This window comes from Rhamphochromis longiceps, linkage group LG14 (assembly GCF_057381845.1).
Source record: "Rhamphochromis longiceps isolate RC_006_pf linkage group LG14, R_longiceps_female_GT1.1, whole genome shotgun sequence".
Lineage (NCBI taxonomy): Eukaryota > Metazoa > Chordata > Actinopteri > Cichliformes > Cichlidae > Rhamphochromis > Rhamphochromis longiceps.
This window is the reverse complement of record NC_140570.1, coordinates 35,782,971-35,804,852: the sequence shown is the minus strand read 5'-3', so window position 1 is coordinate 35,804,852 and position 21,882 is coordinate 35,782,971. Positions and strand designations below refer to the sequence as shown.

At 41.1% G+C, this 21,882-nt stretch overlaps 1 protein-coding gene and 1 pseudogene across 2 annotated transcripts; one reads left to right on the top strand and one right to left on the bottom strand.

Annotated features, from left to right (window-relative positions):
- Nucleotides 1-309: 309 nt before the first annotated feature.
- LOC146654563 (cytochrome P450 2G1-like) lies at nucleotides 310-7,276 on the bottom strand. 2 transcript variants are annotated; one of them, XM_085380927.1, is made up of 9 exons: nucleotides 7,109-7,276; nucleotides 6,777-6,939; nucleotides 6,487-6,636; nucleotides 3,446-3,606; nucleotides 2,436-2,612; nucleotides 2,094-2,235; nucleotides 1,762-1,949; nucleotides 1,494-1,635; nucleotides 310-1,321 (listed from the first exon to the last, which is right to left on the bottom strand). In XM_085380927.1, the coding sequence occupies exons 1-9, from the start codon at nucleotides 7,274-7,276 to the stop codon at nucleotides 1,140-1,142; spliced, it is 1,473 nt and encodes a 490-aa protein (XP_085237053.1). In that variant the 3' UTR covers nucleotides 310-1,139. The 2 variants fall into 2 exon arrangements, with proteins under 2 accessions (XP_085237053.1, XP_085237054.1); XM_085380928.1 differs by having other exon boundaries at nucleotides 2,436-2,591.
- An 11,013-nt stretch (nucleotides 7,277-18,289) lies between these two features.
- The window catches only part of LOC146654562 (spastin-like), a 10,622-nt pseudogene continuing 7,029 nt past the window's right edge, over nucleotides 18,290-21,882 (top strand).

Genomic DNA, 21,882 nt, shown 5'->3' with positions numbered 1-21,882 from the left:
TGTCAGTATTTACAGTATTGTCTTTAGCTTTGTCTGACATGACATAATGTTGCCTATGTGTTTACTTGGACATCCACTGGCTGTCTGGCACATAGGTCACTCAGTGTAACCTTTTTAAAGCTCCTCAATCATTAACATTTATTGATATTGTGACTGTTGGTGTTGTAATAGTGTGGTTACAATGAATATATTGATCCACTCTGGTGCAACAATTAACTGCTATTTGTTACAGTTAAAATTTTGTTTTAAAGATCTTTTTTGATTTCTTAGAAAAGCAAGGGTATGCATGAAGCTGTAATGCTTTTGCAGGTTATGTAGTATCTTTATTTTGAATCCACTGCATCCAGATATACATAAGGAATAAAGAGTACAGGCAAAGCAGGTTTCATACATGAGCTATGCAATACAGCAAAATTCCAACTGTCATCTATTAGATAACCTTTGTATTCTGTTACTTGTTTGTTTATACTCATTGCTAGTTAGTTTATGTTTGACAGAGAGTTGGCAGGAGCACCGCATTAGAGCACAGGTGAGCCATGTGATCTTCCTGTTCACCTTAGTACACCTATTTCTCATTTCATTGCCAAACAGCTATTACAACATTTGACCTGATTTCTATAATCAAAACATGTAAAACAGCTCCGTCCTCTTCACCAAGAGTGCACGTTAATGATTCACAGGAATGACTCAGGGCGTGGATATTCTTTATCATCAACTCTGAAAGACTTGTTGAAATTATTATATAAAACCTATGAGTAACTTTATCGTGTTTCTGTGTTTGTGTTTTGACAAAAAAAAAAATGAAAGAAACAAAAAAAACAAACAACAACAACAACAATTTGTCAGTAAATTCACTATTTAGTTTAAAACACTACAGAAACTCTTAGAACTTAGATTCAGCACATTATTTGAAATCATGCCTTCCCAGCTAAAACCTCACATCTCACTTATATTATTATTATTTCATGTCTTTTTTCTATATCACAGACATAACAGCAAAAATTTATTGCACATTCATTTAACTCTACTTTTAATTGTGCATTTAATGTTACTGCACCACATTAACGCAATGCAGCATGTTGTAGAGATCCATGTCAGTGATAGTGCTGCAAATGATGACAGACTGAGTGGCTCTCATTTTAACGTGCTGTAGCTATGATTTGATGACTTCGAGGTAAATTGGCAAAGCTGCTGTACTCTGGATCGAGGTCTACACTGTCAGGGCCTCCTTCACAGGAAAAGGTGAAATCCTGCAGCAGTGAGACTACGAAGATAAAAAGCTCCATACGAGCAAGAGACTCGCCAACACACGCTCTCTTCCCTGTAAAGACACACAATCACAAATCACTCTATGGTAACCAAAATTGCTTGTTCTTATTAATTTAGGCTTTCTACCTTACAATAATAAGTGCCTTGAGGCCAGGTTAGCTGATTTATATAGAGCTACAGCTGAAAATTGTATAATTTATCAACTGTGTCAGGACTTTATGTACCTGCAGAGAATGGCATGAATGCAGGATTTTTCTTGAAGTTGCCGTTATGGTCCAGGAAGTGCTGGGGATTGAAGAACCTGGGAGTGGCCCATTGCTTTTCCTCTTTCAGCACAGAGTGCAAGAAAGGAATAATTACAGTGTCCTGTTCAGAACAAATATGTTGTTAGTCTATTGATGCTTTTAATACTTTTGACATTAACCCCTGACATGATGCACAATGGACTTAATACTGACTGTAATACGTATAATGTCTTGGAATTAAGAATACCTTTGGGATTGTATAACCCCTGAAGGATATGTCATTCAGTGCATAGTGAGGTACGCTGAAGGGCACAATGTCAAGAAAACGTTGGACCTCATGGATGACAGCATCTGAAAATGGGAGGGACTTCCTGTCGTGCATCCTGGGACAACGATCTTTTCCAATTACAGTGTCAATCTCTTGCTGCATTTTCTCTGGACAAAGCAAAACAAAAACTATAACCGCTCTGATCTGTTTGTAATGACTGCTAAGTTTTAGATTCACAAACAGACTTATCCCTAACTATAATATATTTAGGGCTAAAAGCAAGTTGGTAATACTTTTTTCTGTACACCTACCCTGTATTTTGGGGTATTTAATCAGCACACTGAGAGCATATCTCAGGGTGGAGCTGGTGGTCTCTGTTCCAGCAACAAACAGATTCAGTACAGTAGAAACCAAGTTGTCATAATTTAACTCACTTGAGGGATTGTCCTTTTCCTAAGGAGACAAATTAGGAATATTGTTGTCTCAACAGAAACCAAATTTAAAATACTCAAATGCCTTTTTAGCAGCACATAACAGACCAGCTCGAAATATAGTTTAAATAATTCCAACCTGTTTAATGCAAATACGGAAAAAAGAACGACACAATGCAAAGTGCCCTAAACAAAGCAACTGATCCTTCAGTTCTTTCCAACCTGATTAATTCTGATGAGGAAGCAGTCAATGTAGTCTCTGGGGGAGCTGGGGTCCAGTGTCTGTTTGTGCTCTTGGATTTTCCTCTCGATAAAATCTCTGGCCTCCTCTGCATGCCCAAAAATAGTTTGGTGGTAGCCAGGAAGATGCTCCATGAGCTGGGGAAAGATGTTGTACATCTTCAGGAGGGAAAAACACAGCAGCTTTATTTGTCTAAAGACGTATGAAAATATGCAATCAGTATTACTGAGTATTAATTCTTTAGACAACACACTTCGTGTCAGGGACCTGGATCTGAGCGACCCAGGGTCCATGAGCAGCTATGGACTGATATAATATATTATGTATGTTGGCTGCACTGTGCTGCTGTTCTTGTGTTCTCCATGCTTGTATGTATAGGCAAGTGGATGTGTCTGTGAGTGAGCACTGGGTTTCAGGCAGGCCTGGTGGGTGTGTCCCGTCTGGAGACTGGCCACACCTAAAGCAGATGATCACACACACCTGCAGCTAATGAAGCCTAGTCGGGGAGCTACTTAAGAGTGTGGCTGAGCGCGTCTTGGTCGTCTTGGTGTGGGATCGTTGTGTGAGACTCCATGTTAGTGGGCTTCGTGAGCCAAGTTAAGTGAGTGCGTGCCTGAGTGTCCTGACGGTTGCTTCTTTGTTATTTTCTCCAGGAAGGAGCATGGAAGACAAGAGCAGCGAGCACTGGGTGCGCGGACACACAGGAGCAGAAGAGCACGGACTTGTGGGTGGAAGACACGACATGGGAGTCAAGGGAACACACTGGGATTTATTATTCTGTGTATTATTTACACCACTGTAAATAAAGGCACTGTTTATCATAAAGAGTCTAGCATTTGGGTCCTCCTTCCTCACATCCCCACGGTTGGCCAGTGCTAACTGTGACACTTCAGCGTTGTTGGTTTGGAGGTAAAAAATGCAGAACTATCTGATCAGTATGTTTGTTGTATTTTTTTTATATGTTAATTTTTTTGTAATCATGTCCACTGACCTGACCAAGAGGAGTACTGTTGAACCTTATGATCTTAGTTATGATGGTCAGAAGGTGCAGGAACTGCTTGTCTTCAAAACTGAAGCGTTCCCCAAAAACCAGGCAGCAGATCACATTAGAAACAGTGCTGCTTAACAAAAATTGGGGGTCAAATGGTTTACCTGGAGAAAAAAGGAAAAAGACAGTTGGAAATAGTTTGCAAAGTTACGAATTAAAAATGCAAATGTTAGGTTTTTATTTAAATAAATCATCTAATTTAGTTTAGTTTCTTTTGAAGAAAGATTTGACAGTAAGAAACTTTCTGTCAGTTGGCTGGGTCTGTGACCCAGCATTTTCAAGTTTATGGTCTTTTTGTGAATTTTTGTTTGGAATGATGCATCCATCCATTCGCTTCCGCTTATCCTTTTCAGTGTCGCAGGAGCCTATCCCAGCTGTCATAGGGCGAGAGGCAGGGTACGCCCTGGACTGGTCACCAGTCTGTCGCAGGGCTAACACACAGAGACAGGCAACCATTCGCGCTCACATTCACTCCAGCATTCACACCTATGGGCAATTTGGATTAATCAATTAACCTATCCCCACAAACTGCATGTCTTTGGATGGTGGGAGGAAGCTAGAGTACCCGGAGGTAACCCACACAAACATATGCAAGAACATGCAAACTGCACACAGAAAGATCCCAGCCTGATGATGGAATTGACCTTCCTGCTGTGTGGCAACAGCTGACCACCGTGCAACTGTGCTGCACCATGGATGGGTGGTTGGCACTAAATAAAAGAAAAATAGAAAACTTCATGGATGTAGTTTTCTATTATTTAGTATTAACTTATTCTTAGCATTGGCAGTATGCTTAGTTACATTTGCTTCCATGTTGTCTGGTCCAGGTGTCTCGTCTCCCCTTCCTGTCCCATGTCTGTCCTTTCTGTCATGTCTCGTTCCCTCTTTCTCAAGTGCCCCTTGTTTAAGTCTCCCTCTCTCTCTAGTGCTCCCTCACTCTTGTTCTCCCTCGGTCCCTCTGTCTGTCTCTCATGTTTGCTTTCTCTTGAACCTTGTGTCAAGCTTGTGCTTCCCAGTTTACATCTCTCCACGTTTCCTGCTTTATTTTGACGGTCTTGTGTTCCATGTTCAGTATTAGTTTTGCTTGCCCTTTGGTGTCATGTTGATTTGTGTCAGCTGTGTTCCCCATATGTTTCCACTTCCCACATTACCCTTCTGTGTATTTAACTCCTCTGTCTCCCTTTGTTCACTGTCAGGTCGTCTGTTTTCCTCTCCTTATGATCCATGGATTTAATGTTGTCTTTAGTCTCAGTTTTTGCACGCTCCTTTTCATGTTAATGTTTTTCTTGTCTAGTCTTAGTGTTTCCCAGTTTAGGTTATAGTTTAGTTTTTGCCTTTGCCTTTTGCTTTTGTGTTTTCATCAGCCAAAATAAACAACTCGCTTTTTGTTGTACTCCAGTCTTGTTTCTTGTTATTCTGCTTCTTTGTCTGCTCCACAAATATACTGGCCATTCGGCTGTTTACACTTTCACAACAACCGACAAAAGAGAGCATTATGATAAACAAAAAAAGTTCTTCACATTAATCAACTGAAGTCCACTAAGGTTAATTATCATATGATGATATCATGAAGTTCAATAATGAAATCATCTGTCTGGATTTTTGGGCTTTTGGATTGCAATTCTTTTCTTTTTCTCACTTCTGCTTTCCTCTTTTTAAATCGAATTCTTTCATCATCACGCTGATTCTCTAATTTGATTTGATTTTCATAACAAAAAAATCTCTGCTCTGTGTGCTTTAAATCTCAGTGTTTTTCTGTCATTCTACCTTTCAAAATCTCCCTCAGCCATGTCCACTTTATCATTGTTGCTCATCCAAGTCTCCAGCTGCGTTATTATTACCACCAGCATGTGCTATCTCCTGCCATTGCTGAATTTCCACCCTTCTATGTTGCTTCATTGGAATCTACTTGCCAAATACTTTGTTGTACTTCACTGTCTGCTATGGAGTAAATACTTAAGTATTTTTTTGGATTGTTTGTTTCTAGCATGTACCCCAGTAGTCACAAGGTTAACACAAAGCTAACACAAAGAGGCAGACAAACACACACCTACAGCCAGGTTAGGATGAACAAATACACTGAAACCCATTTGTTTGTACTGTGAGAGGACTCTGAGGCTGCAAACTCTTCACATAAAGGCCCAGACTAACCAGAGAGCAGCATTACTCCATTATAGTGTAATTACACTTTAAGTATTAACAGCAGCATAGTTCCTAGGCATGGCACAAAATTATCTGTGTTCACGCCTACTTACTCTCTGTTATATAGGCCACTCTGTATAAACTGATTTTGCTCCAAACTTGTGGTTAGATCATTAACTTTTATTGATAATATTCTCCTGAGACCTAGCCTATTCAGTTAAGTCCTCTGCAGCTGACACACAAATCACAAAAAAAGTTTGACTGAAAAATCCATTTTTCCTCAGTTTTCAGGTGGATATGACAATTGAAAGTAAATAATTTTATTAAAACATATAACTGTAAATTGGCATGGATAAGTTTATCCTTTCCAAGTGCATCACTCATGTCACAGCAAGCAGACGCTATAAACGATACTTTAGTGTTTTAGCATGTTATGCAATATTCCATGTCTTCTGTTCAAACGTTAAAGAGTTCAGACAAAGCAGGATTTGCATGTTAATTGCAAAATCTGATAGACTTCAAATGTTACTGAATTATTTGACATATTTTATCAACACTTTTATGTGTATTTGGTGCATTTTGTTACATATTTATTTTTGCTTCTTACTACAGCCTATTTCTTGTGCAGGCACAAATTAAGAGTTTTAGAAATGTTCTTGTTATTATGTTTTATTTCTTAAACTGCCAGTCAATTCTGAGGTAAATATTGAATTGAAATCTTTTTTGTCATAGTCAAGCTACTGTACTGGAAAAAGAGAGAGAGAAGCAATGATTGAGCAATGAATGATTTTTCAAATCCACCCTGTATGTAATATGTGCCCATACAATAGCTAAAAACGCACCTTTAAATGTACGTATGTGAACCCTCAAGTGTTCGCTGACTTCTTGGATCCATTCTTCCATCCCCTTGCGTCCCATCCCAAAGTCTCTCAGGGTTGTGAGTGTGAAGCGTCGCAGCTGGCGCCAGCGCTTCCCATTACTGATTGCTAAACCTGAGAAGATGAAATGTCAAGCTTAGGAAAACTTTTACACAAACTATTATTTGAAATTTCTTTATTTTCATGTAAAGTTGACTTAGAGTCATGCCAAAGAAATCACTCGTCTTGAAAAATGATATATGGTGTCTTGTTACCATAGCCCTTGGTAGCTTTGAACAGAAATGGTATGGGCATTCTGCCTGTGAAGTCATCTGCCTGATCCACCAAGGCTTCTTTCACAGCATCATACCCCACCAGAACCACTGTCCGCTGCCAGACCATGTACAGTGTCATCACAGGACCATAGGTTTCACTGAACTAAGACAAAGTAAAAAGCCTTGTTTATATTTATGCAACGTCAGCATGCAGCTAAAATAAAAATCCAGAACAGTAATGGAGGGTGCTCTTGTTTATTCTTACTGAACAATTTAACAATATGAAAAATGCTAAAAATTAATAAATAAATAAATAAAAATTCCAAACTCACCTTAAGTATGCTTTTAAAAGGTACATTTTTGTCTATTTGTGGCAGGTTTCCTAGAAGAGGAAGTGGAGCAGGTCCTGGAGGCAGGCGATACTTCCTTCTTTTTACACTAAACAGCCACAGCAGAGCTAAGATTAGCCCTGCCAAGATCACTGTGGCAGAAAACTCCATAATGTTGTATCATTTTTTTTATTTTTGTCCTTCCTTATATACCTACTTTCTCTCTGTGATTGGCTCCTGTAGCTAGTTTATATTTAACAGAGGTTTGGCTGGTTGGACACACATGACCAATATGATGCTGTAATCTTGTGCACCTTATCACACTTTTACCTCATTAATGATTCTCATTGACAAAATCCTTTGCAATACTTGATTTGAATAATAAAGATAAAAACTTTGCTAGATTTAAATAGAAAATTGGTGTAAAATATCCATAACAATAATTGGCAATAATGTAAATTTGCTGCACTACAAACTTGATAATGATGCCAACTAACACAAAATATAACCAGACCTTGTTGATAAGAACAACTGATAATAAAATCTCACATGAACGACAGTTATTTGACAGTCTACACTGCCCCCTACTGGAATCAAGATTTGACCCACAAACTGCTCTGACACCTGTTTGAACAGTTATATGCTGTCTGTAACAGCATAGGCACATATAAACTAATAGTGAATGCTGTTTAAGTAGCAAATACTCATGATCTAAAAGCAGCATTTCACAAAATTATTCAATATCAAGTCTTTTTCAGACTTTATTTGGATTGTTTATTTTCTTTTTCATATGAAACTGGGGTTACCTGCTCAGCACTAAGGAGAAACATAGTTTTGTTAAGTTTAAACAGCAATTACAATTTGATGTTCAAAAAACCTTTATGCTTTGTTGACACGTCTAAAGTAATTTGTACTAGCTGTTAGTTAACTTATAACTGGAACACATACTGTTTATATTTCATGCCTGTGCTTATTGGTTTGGTTCAATTTTGACCCGAGTCAAAAATTCCCTAATAATGTGTCTATAGTAAATGTTGAACTATGTATCCATTTAGAAACCAGTAACAAGTTACCTGAATTTAGTAAATGGATAATTAATTAATAATCCATTAAGTTCAGAGAGCAGAGAGAATGTATTTATATAAATTATGACACAATCTGATGTTCTATTTTATATGAAAGGATAACGCTGATTAATGATTTAAATATGTTTTTTTAAAGTGGAAATGATTATAACATTCTTAAACATTCATATAAAGTTATATAATCATTATGACTGTTAAAGACAGGTATAACTGAATTATCATTAAATAAAATCCTTGCAACTGCAATTTATAATTATTAACAGTGAATAATATTTAGAAAGAACTTGATTTTTGCAAACTAAACCATTCAATGTCATGGACACTGTGTTCTGTGCCCACATTTACAGTATTGTATTCTTTGCAGTCAGCAGAAAACGTCTGGTTGGTTTCTTTATGATTATGTTCTCAGTTTGTCTTATAGTTTTGTTACCCTTTGGAATCTACTTTCTGCTTGTGGTTCATATTTAATTCTTTGTTTTTCAGTGTTTTGTGCCTCTCCTGTGTTCTCTTGAATTATGTCAAGACTTTTTCTCTGTCTCTCATTTTTCCTTATCATGTTACTTCCTGTTTTATTTTGGTAGTCTTTTGTTCTTTGTGTCTTGTGGCTGTTTTACCTCCTTTTGTCATTATCAGTGACTAGTTCCACATGTTCCCATCTTTTCCCTATTCCCCAGGCCCCTGTGTATATATAGCTCTGTCTTTGTTTTACTCCTTATAACTTCCTGAGAATAAACACCTTCAAGTTTGAAACTATTGCTTTCAGAAGGAATCCCTCCAAGGGATGCATTACAGCCAAGTGGAAGAGTTTAAATATCTTGCTCTTGTTCACAAGTAATATGTAATAGGCTTCTTGGTTTTCTGAAGGTTGATGTACTAGCACTGGCAAGGAATTTAATTTCATGGAGTGAACCTGTGTATACAACAGCCTGTCCTGCAGCTCTTCTCCAGTATGGGACGCAGACCCATCGTCTTCATCGGGTGGAAGTAAGCATCGCAAGTGTTTGGAAGCAGGGAGGGGGGTGAGTGTGTGTCTGTTTCAGTGCACATGCATATGTATGCATGTGTGTGTGTGTCCCATGTTCAACTGAGAGAGACCGTCCTTTCACCTGGTTAAGCAAAAAGTCAACAGTCCTCCAGCCGATGCAGGTGGCCTTGAGGCTTGAAGGATAGGGTCAGAGAGTCAAAACACAGTCTTGTAATCTGGGAGAAATTGTTGTGCCAGCCAGTCATTCGGTCTTGGAGCCATTTGCCCTTGGAGCCTTCTGGCTGGCCCGGGCAGCCACATGAAGATAATGGTTGTTTGGGTTAGGGTCAGAATCTCATCTCTGATTTTTGCAGATGATGTGGTTCTGTTGGCTTCATCGGGTGAGGGCCTCCAGCTCGCACTGGAACGGTTCGCAGCCGAGTGTGAAGCAGCGGGAATGAGGATCAGCACCTCCAAATCTGAGGCCATGGTTCTCAGCCGGAAAAGGGTGGAGTGCCCTCTCCGGGTCGGGGATGAGTTCCTGCCCCAAGTGGAGGAGTTCAAGTATCTCGGGGTATTGTTCGCGAGTGATGGGAGAAGGGAGCCGGAGATCGACAGACGGATTGGGGCTGCAGCTGCAGTAATGCAGACGCTGCACCGGTCCGTCGTGGTGAAGAGGGAGCTGAGTGTAAAAGCGAAGCTCTCAATTTACCGGTCGATCTACGTCCCTACCCTCACCTATGGCCACGAGCTGTGGGTAGTGACCGAAAGAACGAGATCGCGGATACAAGCGGCGGAAATGAGCTTCCTCCGAAGGGTGGCTGGCCTCTCCCTTAGAGATAGGGTGAGAAGTTCGGCCATCCGGGAGGGGCTCAGAGTAGAGCAGCTGCTGCTCCACATCGAAAGGAGCCAGCTGAGGTGGTTCGGGCATCTGACAAGGATGCCCCCTGGGCGCCTCCTGGGTGAGGTGTTCCAGGCATGTCCCACCGGGAGGAGGCCCCGGGGCAGACCCAGGACACGCTGGAGAGATTATATCTCTCGGCTGGCCTGGGAACGCCTTGGTGTTCCCCCGGATAAGCTGGAGGAGGTGGCTGGGGAGAGGGAGGTCTGGGCCTCTTTGCTTAGGCTGCTGCCCCCGCGACCCGGCTCCGGATAAAGCGGATGAAGATGGATGGATGGATGGATGGGTTAGGTTTAGTGCAAACAAACTGCATCCAATTTCGCAGCTGATCTAATGTCCATCACTGGTCCCCAGACCTATTGATTCCCTGTTGCAGAGTCTTGAGCTTCTCCAAGATCTTATCCATATTGCGTTCAATAAGCACAGTCCGAGTACTCATGGCCTTGCCCATCGCATCGCCCAGAATTAGACGAGACTAGAGAAAGACGCAGAGCCAAGCAGGAAAGATTTTTTGTTTTTATGTTTCTTTTTGTGGCGGTATAAACAATGAAAGGTGGTGGATTGGCCAATTGGTCATGATTGACCCTTCCTCTCTTGTTGCTACTTCAATCATGAAACCGATTATCGGCTTTTCTCTATTGTTTGTTTATCGCCCACTCCGCGCCAGAAAGAGGAAACCAGTAGTGATGTGTCGGTCGCGAACGAAACGGCTCTTAGAGCTGGCTCTTTGACGTGAACGACACGTTTTTTTTTTTTTCTTTCTCTCACCGACTTTCTCGCACTTTTTTTCACTTCACTCCGCACGTGAGCCTTGTGCTTGCGCTGGGCAGAGGGGGGTGGGGTGGTAGTTACACTCGCAGTAGCACAGGAACAGAGTGAAAGAGAGAGAAAGAGAGCCAGGGACAACAAGAGACAACACGATCACATTAGAAAGGTACAGTAATCATCCACAACTATTTTCAGTTGCGGATGATAAAGGATTCAGAAAGTTTATTCATGCAGTGAATCCTATGCAATTCCAAGCAGGAAAACACTCCCAAAAAATCATCCCAGGCCTAAATGACAGAGAGTGTGCATCTTCATTTTGTTTTGCATATTTTAATTTATATTTGATTGTATTGTGGTTTGCAGTGTTTTATGTTGTTTCACTTTACATTTGTTTAAAAGGAAAAAGCTGAAAATTTAAATAGTTAAAAGCTGAAATGTAAATAATTGGTTTTTGAATTTTATAATTTATTTATTAAATTTTATGTGGAGTGAATAAATAAAAGTTTAATATTTAAGGTGGCACCTAGAGACAAAGCAATTACAAACTCCAAAACACGAACAAATATAGATAGATAGATAGATAGATAGATAGATAGATAGATAGATAGATAGATAGATAGATAGATAGATATAGATAGATGATAAAGTTATTGAGAAATTTAAAGCAGGCTTAGGCTACAAAAAGATTTCCCAAGACTTGAACATCTCACGGAGCACTGTTCAAGCCATCATTCAGAAATGGAAGGAGTATGGTACAACTGTAAACCTATCAAGACAAGGCCGTCCACCTAAACTCACAGGCCGAATAAGGAGAGCGCTGATCAGAAATGCAGCCAAGAGGCCCATGGTGACTCTGGACGAGCTGCAGAGATCTACAGCTCAGGTGGGGGAATCTGTCCATAGGACAACTATTAGTCGTGCACTGCACAAAGTTGGCCTTTATGGAAGAGTGGCAAGAAGAAAGCCATTGTTAACAGAAAACCATAAGAAGTCCCGTTTGCAGTTTGCCACAAGCCATGTGGGGGACACAGCAAACATGTGGAAGAAGGTGCTCTGGTCAGATGAGACCAAAATGGAAATTTTTGGCCAAAATGCAAAACGCTATGTGTGGTGGAAAACTAACACTGCACATCACACTGAACACACCATCCCCACTGTCAGATATGGGGGTGCCAGCATCATGCTCTGGGGGTGCTTCTCTTCAGCAAGGACAGGGAAGCTGGTCAGAGTTGATGGGCAGATGGATGGAGCCAAATACAGGGCAATCTTCGAAGAAAACCTCTTGGAGTCTGCAAAAGACTTGAGACTGGGGCAGAGGTTCACCTTCCAGCAGGACAACGACCCTAAACATAAAGCCAGGGCAACAATGGAGTGGGTTAAAACAAGATATATCCATGTGTTAGAATGGCCCAGTCAAAGTCCAGATCTAAATCCAATCAAGAGTCTGTGGCAAGATTTGAAAACTGCTGTTCACAAACGCTGTCCATCTAATCTGACTGAGCTGGAGCTGTTTTGCAAAGAAGAATGGGCAAGAATTTCAGTCTCTAGATGTGCAAAGCTGGTAGAGACAAACCCTAAAAGACTGGCAGCTGTAATTGCAGCAAAAGGTGGTTCTACAAAGTATTAACTCAGGGGGCTGAATAATTACGCACACCCCACTTTGCAGTTATTTATTTGTAAAAAATGTTTGGAATCATGTATGATTTTTGTTCCACGTCTCACTTTGTATTGGTCTTTCACGTGGAATTCCAATAAAATTGATTCATGTTTGTGGCTGTAATGCGACAAAGTGTGGAAAAGTTCAAGGGGCCGAATACTTTTGCAAGCCACTGTATATAGACGTATCTGACAACCTGGTGCCTGACCAAGAAGATCAAACCTCTGGCTAAGGCTTAGGGGTCCTACTACCATACCCGACTCCACTCAACCTGAACCTGCCTTTGTTACAGTATATATAATGATGCAGGTGAGTTGTTTTGTCAAAAAAATGTGTGCAATTGCAAGAAGCTCCTTGGGAAATTTATTTTTATTCTACACACTGTTAACATATCCAGAGGATTATTTAAGTTAAATTTGCCAATACTTACTAGATGAGAATTTAAATTCACAAGGTAACATATATTTTATTTGTATTTGGTGTAAGATACCGATCAATGTAAATAAATTAAAATAAAATAAAAGTTATCATAAGAATATTAAAATGTAATGTAATTGCTTCCACGTATCTCATAAATCTTGCATGAAATTGAAAAATATATTATCTAAGCAGAATACTGATCCACGGCTGTGCAGTGTTATATTTCCAAGGTTGGCATGGTTTGCAATATTAAAGTAAAGTTATATATATTTTTATGGAGCCCTGCTAACGCTTCTGCTTGTTAGCCATGCACTGCAAACAGTTTGGGTGTCTGGACTGTTAGGGATTATTGTTATATGCCACCTGTAAAAGATTTAAGTCCAATAAATTTAAAACAAAAATAAAAAAAACCCTAAAAAAAATCTAAATATAAAAAAGCAGGAGACAGTCATTTTGATAACTGCCAACAGAAATGCAATTATTGTTTAAAAAGCAAGTTTGAGACATACAATAAAAACATAAATAATTAATTAATTATTTAACATTAATAATAATTGTATAATTTTAATAAGAGCTTAAAATAAATGTTAGTCAGTTTCCTTACTCGCAACTGATCTTGGTCATGTTGAATTCGACCATAAAAACTTGTGGTCACAACTAGAGATGGCACGATACCACTTTTTTATGTCCGATACCGATACCGATATCATAAATTTGGATATCTGCCGATACCGATATGAATCCGATATAGTGTTTTTTAATCAACAAAACTGGTTTTTTTAAATATCTTGCTGCATTTTGTATAAGTTCATACTCAAGTTTAAAACAACAACTACACTAAAGCTATTCTGTTATACCTGTATGCAAAAAAATAATATTTCATAGTTCAGCAATACTGATAAATCTAATAAACTTAAACCTACACCATCCTCCCTATTCTGGTATTTTAAAGAGTACTTAGCGTAAATATTAAGCAACCTAACTAATAGGGTTCCAACTCCCAGCAACAACAAAAATAAATAAATAAAAAATAGGGAACCACCCCTCACGCTCCACCTCATGATGCTTAATCGACGTAATCAACCTTAATTTGATGCAGTGTGAAAAAAAATGCACAGAAATCAATTATTTTTCAAGAAATATTAAATAGATTCAACATCTTTCTTCAACAAAATTGCAGACTGCACAGATGGTACCTTCCCAAAGGAAAAAGTACTATAGTTTACTAGGGTATATATATTAGACTTAATAGTCACTATATACAGTAATTGACTTCTATTCATTTTACATCAAATTAAAACTTTGGGTGTCAGATAATTATTTATTAAAAGCTCGACATTTTAAATGAGAATAAGAAAGAAAAGTATGTCTTTGTGCCCCCTTTTCCCTGTTCATGCCCTATCAGCCCCCCTGGCTAAACTTTGCAAGATCCGCCCCTGCACAGTTACCAGCGTCAGCTACGTAGAAAAAGATCCTCGAGTAGAAAGTAATATTAAATACATTCTAACAACAGCTTATCAAGCTTAAACGTGCTGCTGTTGTTCAGCCGCTGGTTTCCTCTTTCTGGTGCAAAGTGGGCCAAAAACAAACAAGAGAGACGGACTCGCGACAGAAAAGCCGATCAGCTGATCGTTAAGCAGTTTCATGATTGAAGTAACAGCAAGAAGAGGCAGTCGCTTGTTAAGCTTAACGCAGGAATGCTTTACAAACATTCAGAGATGGACTTACACACTTGCTTTACTTCTCTCGGGGATAACTTTATGGGAGATGAAATGCCGGGTTGCTAGCGAAGCTCCAAATGCTATCCAGACCACCGACAGGTCCCGCATGCCACAGCCGCTCTATCACGTGATGCATACTGCTCCGACGTGCTAACGTTCTGAGGTGAGTTACGGCGTGTTGCAAGTTTTGCGAGGTGCTTTCGTGATATTTAATGGATCGGATTACATTTTTTATTTTTCTCCGATATCCGATCCAGTAATTTAGGTCAGTATCGGACCGATACCGATACGTAATATCGGATCGGTCCATCTCTAGTAATTACTGCAGAGTAATTACTGCATGTATATATTGCACTATTATTTTAAATAAGTAAAACAGAAGTTTTGCCAACTCTAAAGATTTCACAAACTTTTTCTTTGTGCCACTCTGACTACTGAGGCAACAGTATATGTGTGTGACTGTAGTAGCAGCTATCTAGTGTCTAGTGTGAGAATACCACAAGTCGCCCTTTTTAACGCAATTTAGTATCGGTATACAGAACTGTTTTCCTAACAGAGCCACTGTTATAATTAAGTGAAGGTGCTCCCAACTATTTTGAACCTTTGGCTTCTAAAATATGTGGTTCAATTGCGTGCTGCGTGCAGCTAGACCGATATTAAAACAACAACAAAACAACAATTTCAACCATCAACTCAAATATTTGGTTCTAATTGAACAGAAATTTCTATGAACTTGCAAGAACTGTGTAGGACATGAATCAGTGTGTGTCAGATCCTGAATTTGAAATTTCCACTGAAATCACGGGTAAGAGGCAAGTGGAACCAAGCTGACTTCTGCTAAATGGGTCAAACTGGGCAGAAAGTACACAAACACATAACATCCTTATAGAATATGATGTAACACTATAGATCAACTTACCTCAGAATATATAAAGCATATAAACAATTACAGCAATATGATGCAACAAACACAGCAGTGCTACTAATCCAAAATACTCAAAGCTTCATAGAACTGAAACAAACATTTATTTTTAGGCCTTCGTCGTGTCGCTGTGACGTAATCGGCCTTAAAATGGCCTTTAAGGCTGCAGGCCCTGAATTGGGATACAGCCTCTGAATCGCTGCATCTTGTAGCTGTGTCGTCTTAAATTGGTCATGTGATTTTGACGCGCCGGCGCATCCGGCGACCCCAGAGGTTTAACTTAATATTTAAGTGTCTCTTGGTTTTAGACTAGTTGTTTAGTCTAATTTGATGTTTTAAACCAGAAAAGGAAGAAGAGGGCTTAGAATTACAGGTAAGAACTGCTCAGTGGTATGTGATAAACTGTAAATGTAAAGCTTACAGGTCAGTCCTCATGTTTTTAAATCAGATTTTGAGTCTGTACATGGCACATTATGCTTTTGCATGTTGTGAAATGTGCTGCAAAACAAACTGAGGTAAACTAACTAGTGATGGATTTAAAGTGCGTGTGATTGGTGCGCAGTGGCTGTGGTGCTCACGGTCAGAGTTCAGTCACAAAGAAGGTAACAGAGATGAATTTAAAGTTAAGGTGATGGTGCTTAGATTCATTCACAGACTGAAACCTTCACACCAACTTTATCCTGTGTCTCTTAGTTTTAGACTAGTTGTTTAGTCTATTTTGATGTTTTTAAACCATATAGTCAAGGAAAACAACTAAAGGGCACTTTGTGGATCAGTGAAGACAGACATACGGTACAGGGACGCAAAACGAACCTCTGTGCTCTGCTCTGTTTACTTTATTTCTGGGTTATGAATATTATGTAAAGGTAAATGTTGGTTATACTCCAAAGCATATACAGTTAACACTGTGTATAAATGTTTTAACACCTAATTTTAGTGCAGTGTATTTCATGTAAGTTTGAACTTGACATTTTGTTTTCTGTTGTGGGTTGTTATAGCCTTCTACTCCAGTCGCTTCTGAAAGGGCCTGTTGGCTCAGTCAGCTGAACTGAAGCCTGCTCGTGCTTCAATGTGGAGATCTGGTCTGTTAATAGTGTTGGTGAACTGAACCCTGGCGATTAAACTAGCCCTGGGGATAGGAATCAAAGCTGGTGATAACAACTGTGTATAGATGGTCTTTTGTAAGTTTTAGCCGCATTCTTCCCGTTAGCTCGAAGCTAACGGGAGGTCGAGACCTACTACAGCCGGGTGGAACACCGCTTTCCCGGCACATCGTGCCTCGACCTCCCGGTTGGCTTCGAGCCGGCGTCCGAAGAATGAGGCTAAAAGTTTTGCGAGATCCCGAGTTTGTTTTGCGAGATCTTGCAAAAGTCCGTCTTAATTTTTTTTTCTCCCATGTTCCCTGCGGGGCTCCGTAGATTAGTGTACCATAAGAGCAATTTAGTATGTTTTCAGAGGGGGGGTGTTTACCTGCAATGGGTGCTCTTTTTCGCTTCCGTTGCATACGCCTTGCGTGCCGGTCCGAGTCTGACACAGGTTTGTCGTCGTGCCCCATGTGCAGTGTTGGTGCCCAGTCTGGATTTGTTACATCCATTTCATATGCTGGGTTGCCTGCAATAATGCCAAATCAAAAGCTACTCAGTCGACATGACGTGGTTCTGCAGCATCACACATTAGCATGTTTTATCTCGTTATCTATGAAAAAACCCACTAAAAGCCTTTTAGTTTGGTCCCTTTACAGCATCCTGCCATGCGATTCCATTTGTTCCTGACCACCGAGAACACTCACGTTAACTTTTATCGAGTGGAAAAAAAGTTAGCGTGTTTATATTATGCTAACATAGTTGTGTCGCTAGCGGTCACGTAGCACATCATTATATACCAGCTAGCCCAACTTCAGTAACCCTACAAACATCACTGCTGTTTAGTTTTCTGTCTTCATTTATGTTGGAAGTGATAAGAAAGCTGTACGTTTTAATTTGTTTCCAAAACCCCGCAGTCAGGACATGCTATATTGTATTTAGATAGAAGCTAGCGAGCTAACTTGCTGCTAACTTCTAACTCCGTTAAATGTCATAAATTCCATTTTCATGGATGCCTGGATGTTAAACTCAGTTGTTACACCTGGTAGAGCAGAACGCTGATAATTTTATTAAAGATGAAAGACTTAAGACAGTGTTTTAACTCTCAGTAATGCCACAGTGATCATTTGATATATGGACCTGCAGCAGAGTTTAGGCCCAGACACGGCTAGTGACATCAGACTGAACAATCGGATAGTGATATGAATTAATTTAGAACTCACCGGAGAGAAAATGCCGCGAGCAAACCAACAAAGAGCTGGGGATTGCACGGAACTCGATATCCGCTCGTCTGCAATCCATGCCTGGCGTCTTTGTTTGGTGATATGGGATACATGGGATCCCTCACGTTGCCGCCAGGATGGAAAACGATTAAAAGATTAATCCAGTTTCTTGCCTTCACGATCGTGAGCTCTAACGTTGCAACCGACTACACAACACGTACCATAGCTGAAGCTGTATCCTTTGTCTGGCCTACTGTGATGGCGGCGGGGGCCGTGGCCCGCCTCCTGTAACATCACGCTCCAAAGCCCTGTGATGTTTCTGTGTTCTGTGATGTTGTCCCAAAGAAAGACCTTTAAATGCGATATATAGCCTAAACGTTTTCGTTTATGACTAGTTTACTGTGTTATGACTGAGAACAGGGGGGAAGTCGCGCAAGAGAAATGTCGACCAAAACAAACGCAAGTAAGCCCAAAGACAGCGCTGAAGTTATAAAAAACATCCACAAGCAGGCGCTTGAGTATATATTCAAGGCACTGAAGATCGACGAGGACGACACAGGTGAGAAGAAGGAGGCTGTGCAGTGGTACAAGAAAGGGATTTCTGAGCTTGAAAGGGGTATTGCAATAGAGCTCACTGGGCAAGCTGGAGAGCAGTATGACCGAGCAGAGAGACTTCAGGATAAAATGGTCACCAAACTCACCATGGCAAAAGACAAGCTTACCCTTTTAGAGACGACACTAGCCTCTAAAAGGAGAAATGACCCCCAAGGGACATCACATCATGCTCCTTCACAGCCAAAGTCAGTTCCTAAAAGTCAACCCGCAGGTGTTTCCACCACCATCAGACCCTCCACTTCTGTAAGACCTCCATTAGGAATAACTGATGCAAAGAAAACCGCTCGGGTGGGAAAAACTCAGAATGGAAGACCGGCAGCTGTGAAACAGCCCCCGAAGAGGGATATGAAAAAGAATGTGGACAGTAAACTGGCCAGCTTAATTATGAATGAAATTGTATACAGTGGAGCGACTGTGTCATTTGATGACATCGCAGGGCAGGATCTGGCAAAGCAAGCACTTCAAGAAATTGTCATCCTTCCTGCCTTAAGACCTGATCTCTTTACTGGTCTGAGAGCTCCTGCACGTGGCTTGCTTTTATTTGGCCCACCAGGAAATGGGAAGACCATGCTCGCCAAAGCAGTTGCTGCAGAGTCTAATGCAACATTCTTCAACATCAGTGCTGCTAGTTTGACCTCCAAATATGTGGGAGAAGGCGAGAAGCTCGTACGAGCACTCTTTGCAGTTGCGAGAGAGTTACAGCCCTCAGTAATCTTCATCGATGAAGTGGACGGCTTGCTCTGTGAAAGGAGGGAGGGGGAGCACGACGCCTCTCGCCGTTTAAAAACTGAGTTCCTCATTGAATTTGACGGGTTGCAGTCAGGAAGGGATGACAGGGTACTTGTAATGGGAGCAACTAACAGGCCCCAGGAGCTCGATGAAGCAATATTAAGGCACTTTGCAAAAAGAGTATATGTGACCTTTAGACAAGATTTACGCTGCTGAAAAATCTTTTGGGAACGCACGGGAGTCCACTGAGCCAAAACGAACTGTCCTGTCTTGCAAAAGTGACTGCAGGATATTCAGGGAGCGATTTGACAGCATTAGCCAAAGATGCTGCACTTGGCCCAATAAGAGAGTTGGGACCTGTTGTGTCCACACATACTATTACATTTGTTCTGTAGATGCATTTACCAGAAGCGCTAGAGGGCGCTAGTGAGTATGTTGTTCTGGTTGTGGTTTTGAAGAAGAAAAAAGAAAAATAAAGAAAGGAGTCATCTCCGGTAATCCTCTGTTCCTACCTGCATGTGTGTGTAATGCCTGCGAACTAACACCACACAACAAGTGGCGACGAGAGTAGTGGTGATTAAGTTATGGCTCTGCTCTCTTTGCAACCCCCGGCTGTGTTCCTGGATTGCCCGGGCGAACCGAAAATTCCATTTGCTGCGTGGAAAAAGTTGTTCGATAACTACTTGCTGGCGATCGGGGGTAATGACTTTGCTACAGAGAGGAAGAGGGCCCTGCTCATTCACTGCTTGGGAATGGAGGGACAACGAATCTACAGCGCCTTATCACTCGCTACGGATGATTACGAGGGATCCGTAAAGGCTTTGGAAACGTACTTTCATCCTAAAGTCAATGTTGTCGCCGAGAGATACCGTTTCAGGCAACGAGCCCAAGCTGTCGGTGAGTCTACAGATCACTACGTTGCAGCACTGCGTGAGCTCGTGAAACAATGTAAGTTCGGGGCTATGGAGAATGAAATGTTGCGGGATCAACTTGTAGAGAAGACAAATAATGCTCGTATACGTGAAAGACTGCTAACGGAGGAGGATTTGACGCTCGATCGAGCTTTGGAAATTGCTAGGTGTACAGAGGCTGCAATAGCTGATGCAAAGGCCATTGCTGTTGGTGAAACGAAGCCTGTTGCCGCTGTTCAAGTACAAAAGAAGATGCGCAAGCCAAAATACAAAGCAGCTAAAAAGACGGATACAGCTCCGACGTGCTACCGTTGTGGTTCAGCTGATCACAAAACCAATGATAAATCCTGCCCCGCAAAAGACTGCAAATGTAATACGTGTGGGAAAATCGGACATTTTTCGAGAGTGTGTAAATCTTCTCATAAGCTTGTTAATGAAGTGACTGTTCCTGAAATGTGTGTTTTAACTGTTGACAATTGTGTCAGTGGTGATCCGGCTAAATTGATGTGCACTGTTGCTGTCACTGTACCAAATACTGCGCAGGCATGTACTGTTAAGCTACTAGTAGACACAGGGTCTGGTGTTTCCATACTGCCTGAACATGTTTACAGCACAAATTTTGGCTCAGTTAAGTAATCCAGCTGTTCAGCTTATTACATATTCAAAAGAGAAACTGGATGTATTAGGGTGTCTTAGAGCTGACATTACTTACAATGGCAAGTGTGCCTCCACTGATCTCTACATTGTGAGAACAGGAACACCCATACTGGGAATGGACTTGGTGACTGCCCTCCAGCTACACATAAAAGGGGGACAATTAGTTCTTGACAGTCCCAAGGTCTGTGCTACACTTCAGCAAACCTCTGCTCTGCCCACTCAATGTAAACAGGAATGTGAGTCTCCAGTTGCATTCGGATGTGCAAAGGATTTTGTACATAAAGTGAAGGTGCAACCTGAAGTGAAGCCAATACAGCAGAAACTTCGACGCTTACCCCTGTCAGTCCGTGATGCTGTTTCCGCAGAACTCAAGAATCTTGAGGAACATGGCATCATAGAGAAAATCGATGCATCTGAATGGGTCTCCCCGATTGTAGTCACTAGAAGGAAGACTGGTGGCATACGCATGTGCGTTGATTTGAGAGAACCTAACAAAGCGGTGGTCGCTGACAGTCATCCCTTGCCACTGATAGAGGACATACTGTCTGAGCTGCGTGGGGCTGTCATGTTCTCCACCCTGGATCTTAAATCCGCCTACCATCAGCTGAAACTACATGAAGAGAGTAGAGGGCTCACTGCTTTCATTACACATGAAGGACTGTACCAGTACTGCAGAGTTCCCTATGGGTTGAGTTCAGCACCTGCAGCCTTCCAAAAGATGATGACACAAATCCTACGCGGCCAGAAAGGGGTGCAATGCTACCTTGATGATGTCATCATATACGGAATGTCAGAAGCTGAACATGAGGCCAACTTGCGTGCTGTGTTACACAGAATCAACAATGCAGGACTGAAACTCAATGTTGACAAATGTCAACTCCGTCAAACTACTCTGAGCTTTTTGGGTCAAAAGATTGGTCCAGAAGGTCTGCTGCCAGATGACTCTCATGTCACTGCCATCCTGCATGCTCCGCCCCCTACTGATCCTGCAACCCTGCGCTCAATTCTTGGCTTGAGTGCATGGTACAGCAAGTTTGTGCCAAATTACGCGACTGTTGTTGAACCTATGAGAGCTCTTCTGCGTAAGGACTGTTCATTCCACTGGAACGAAGCAGCTCAAGC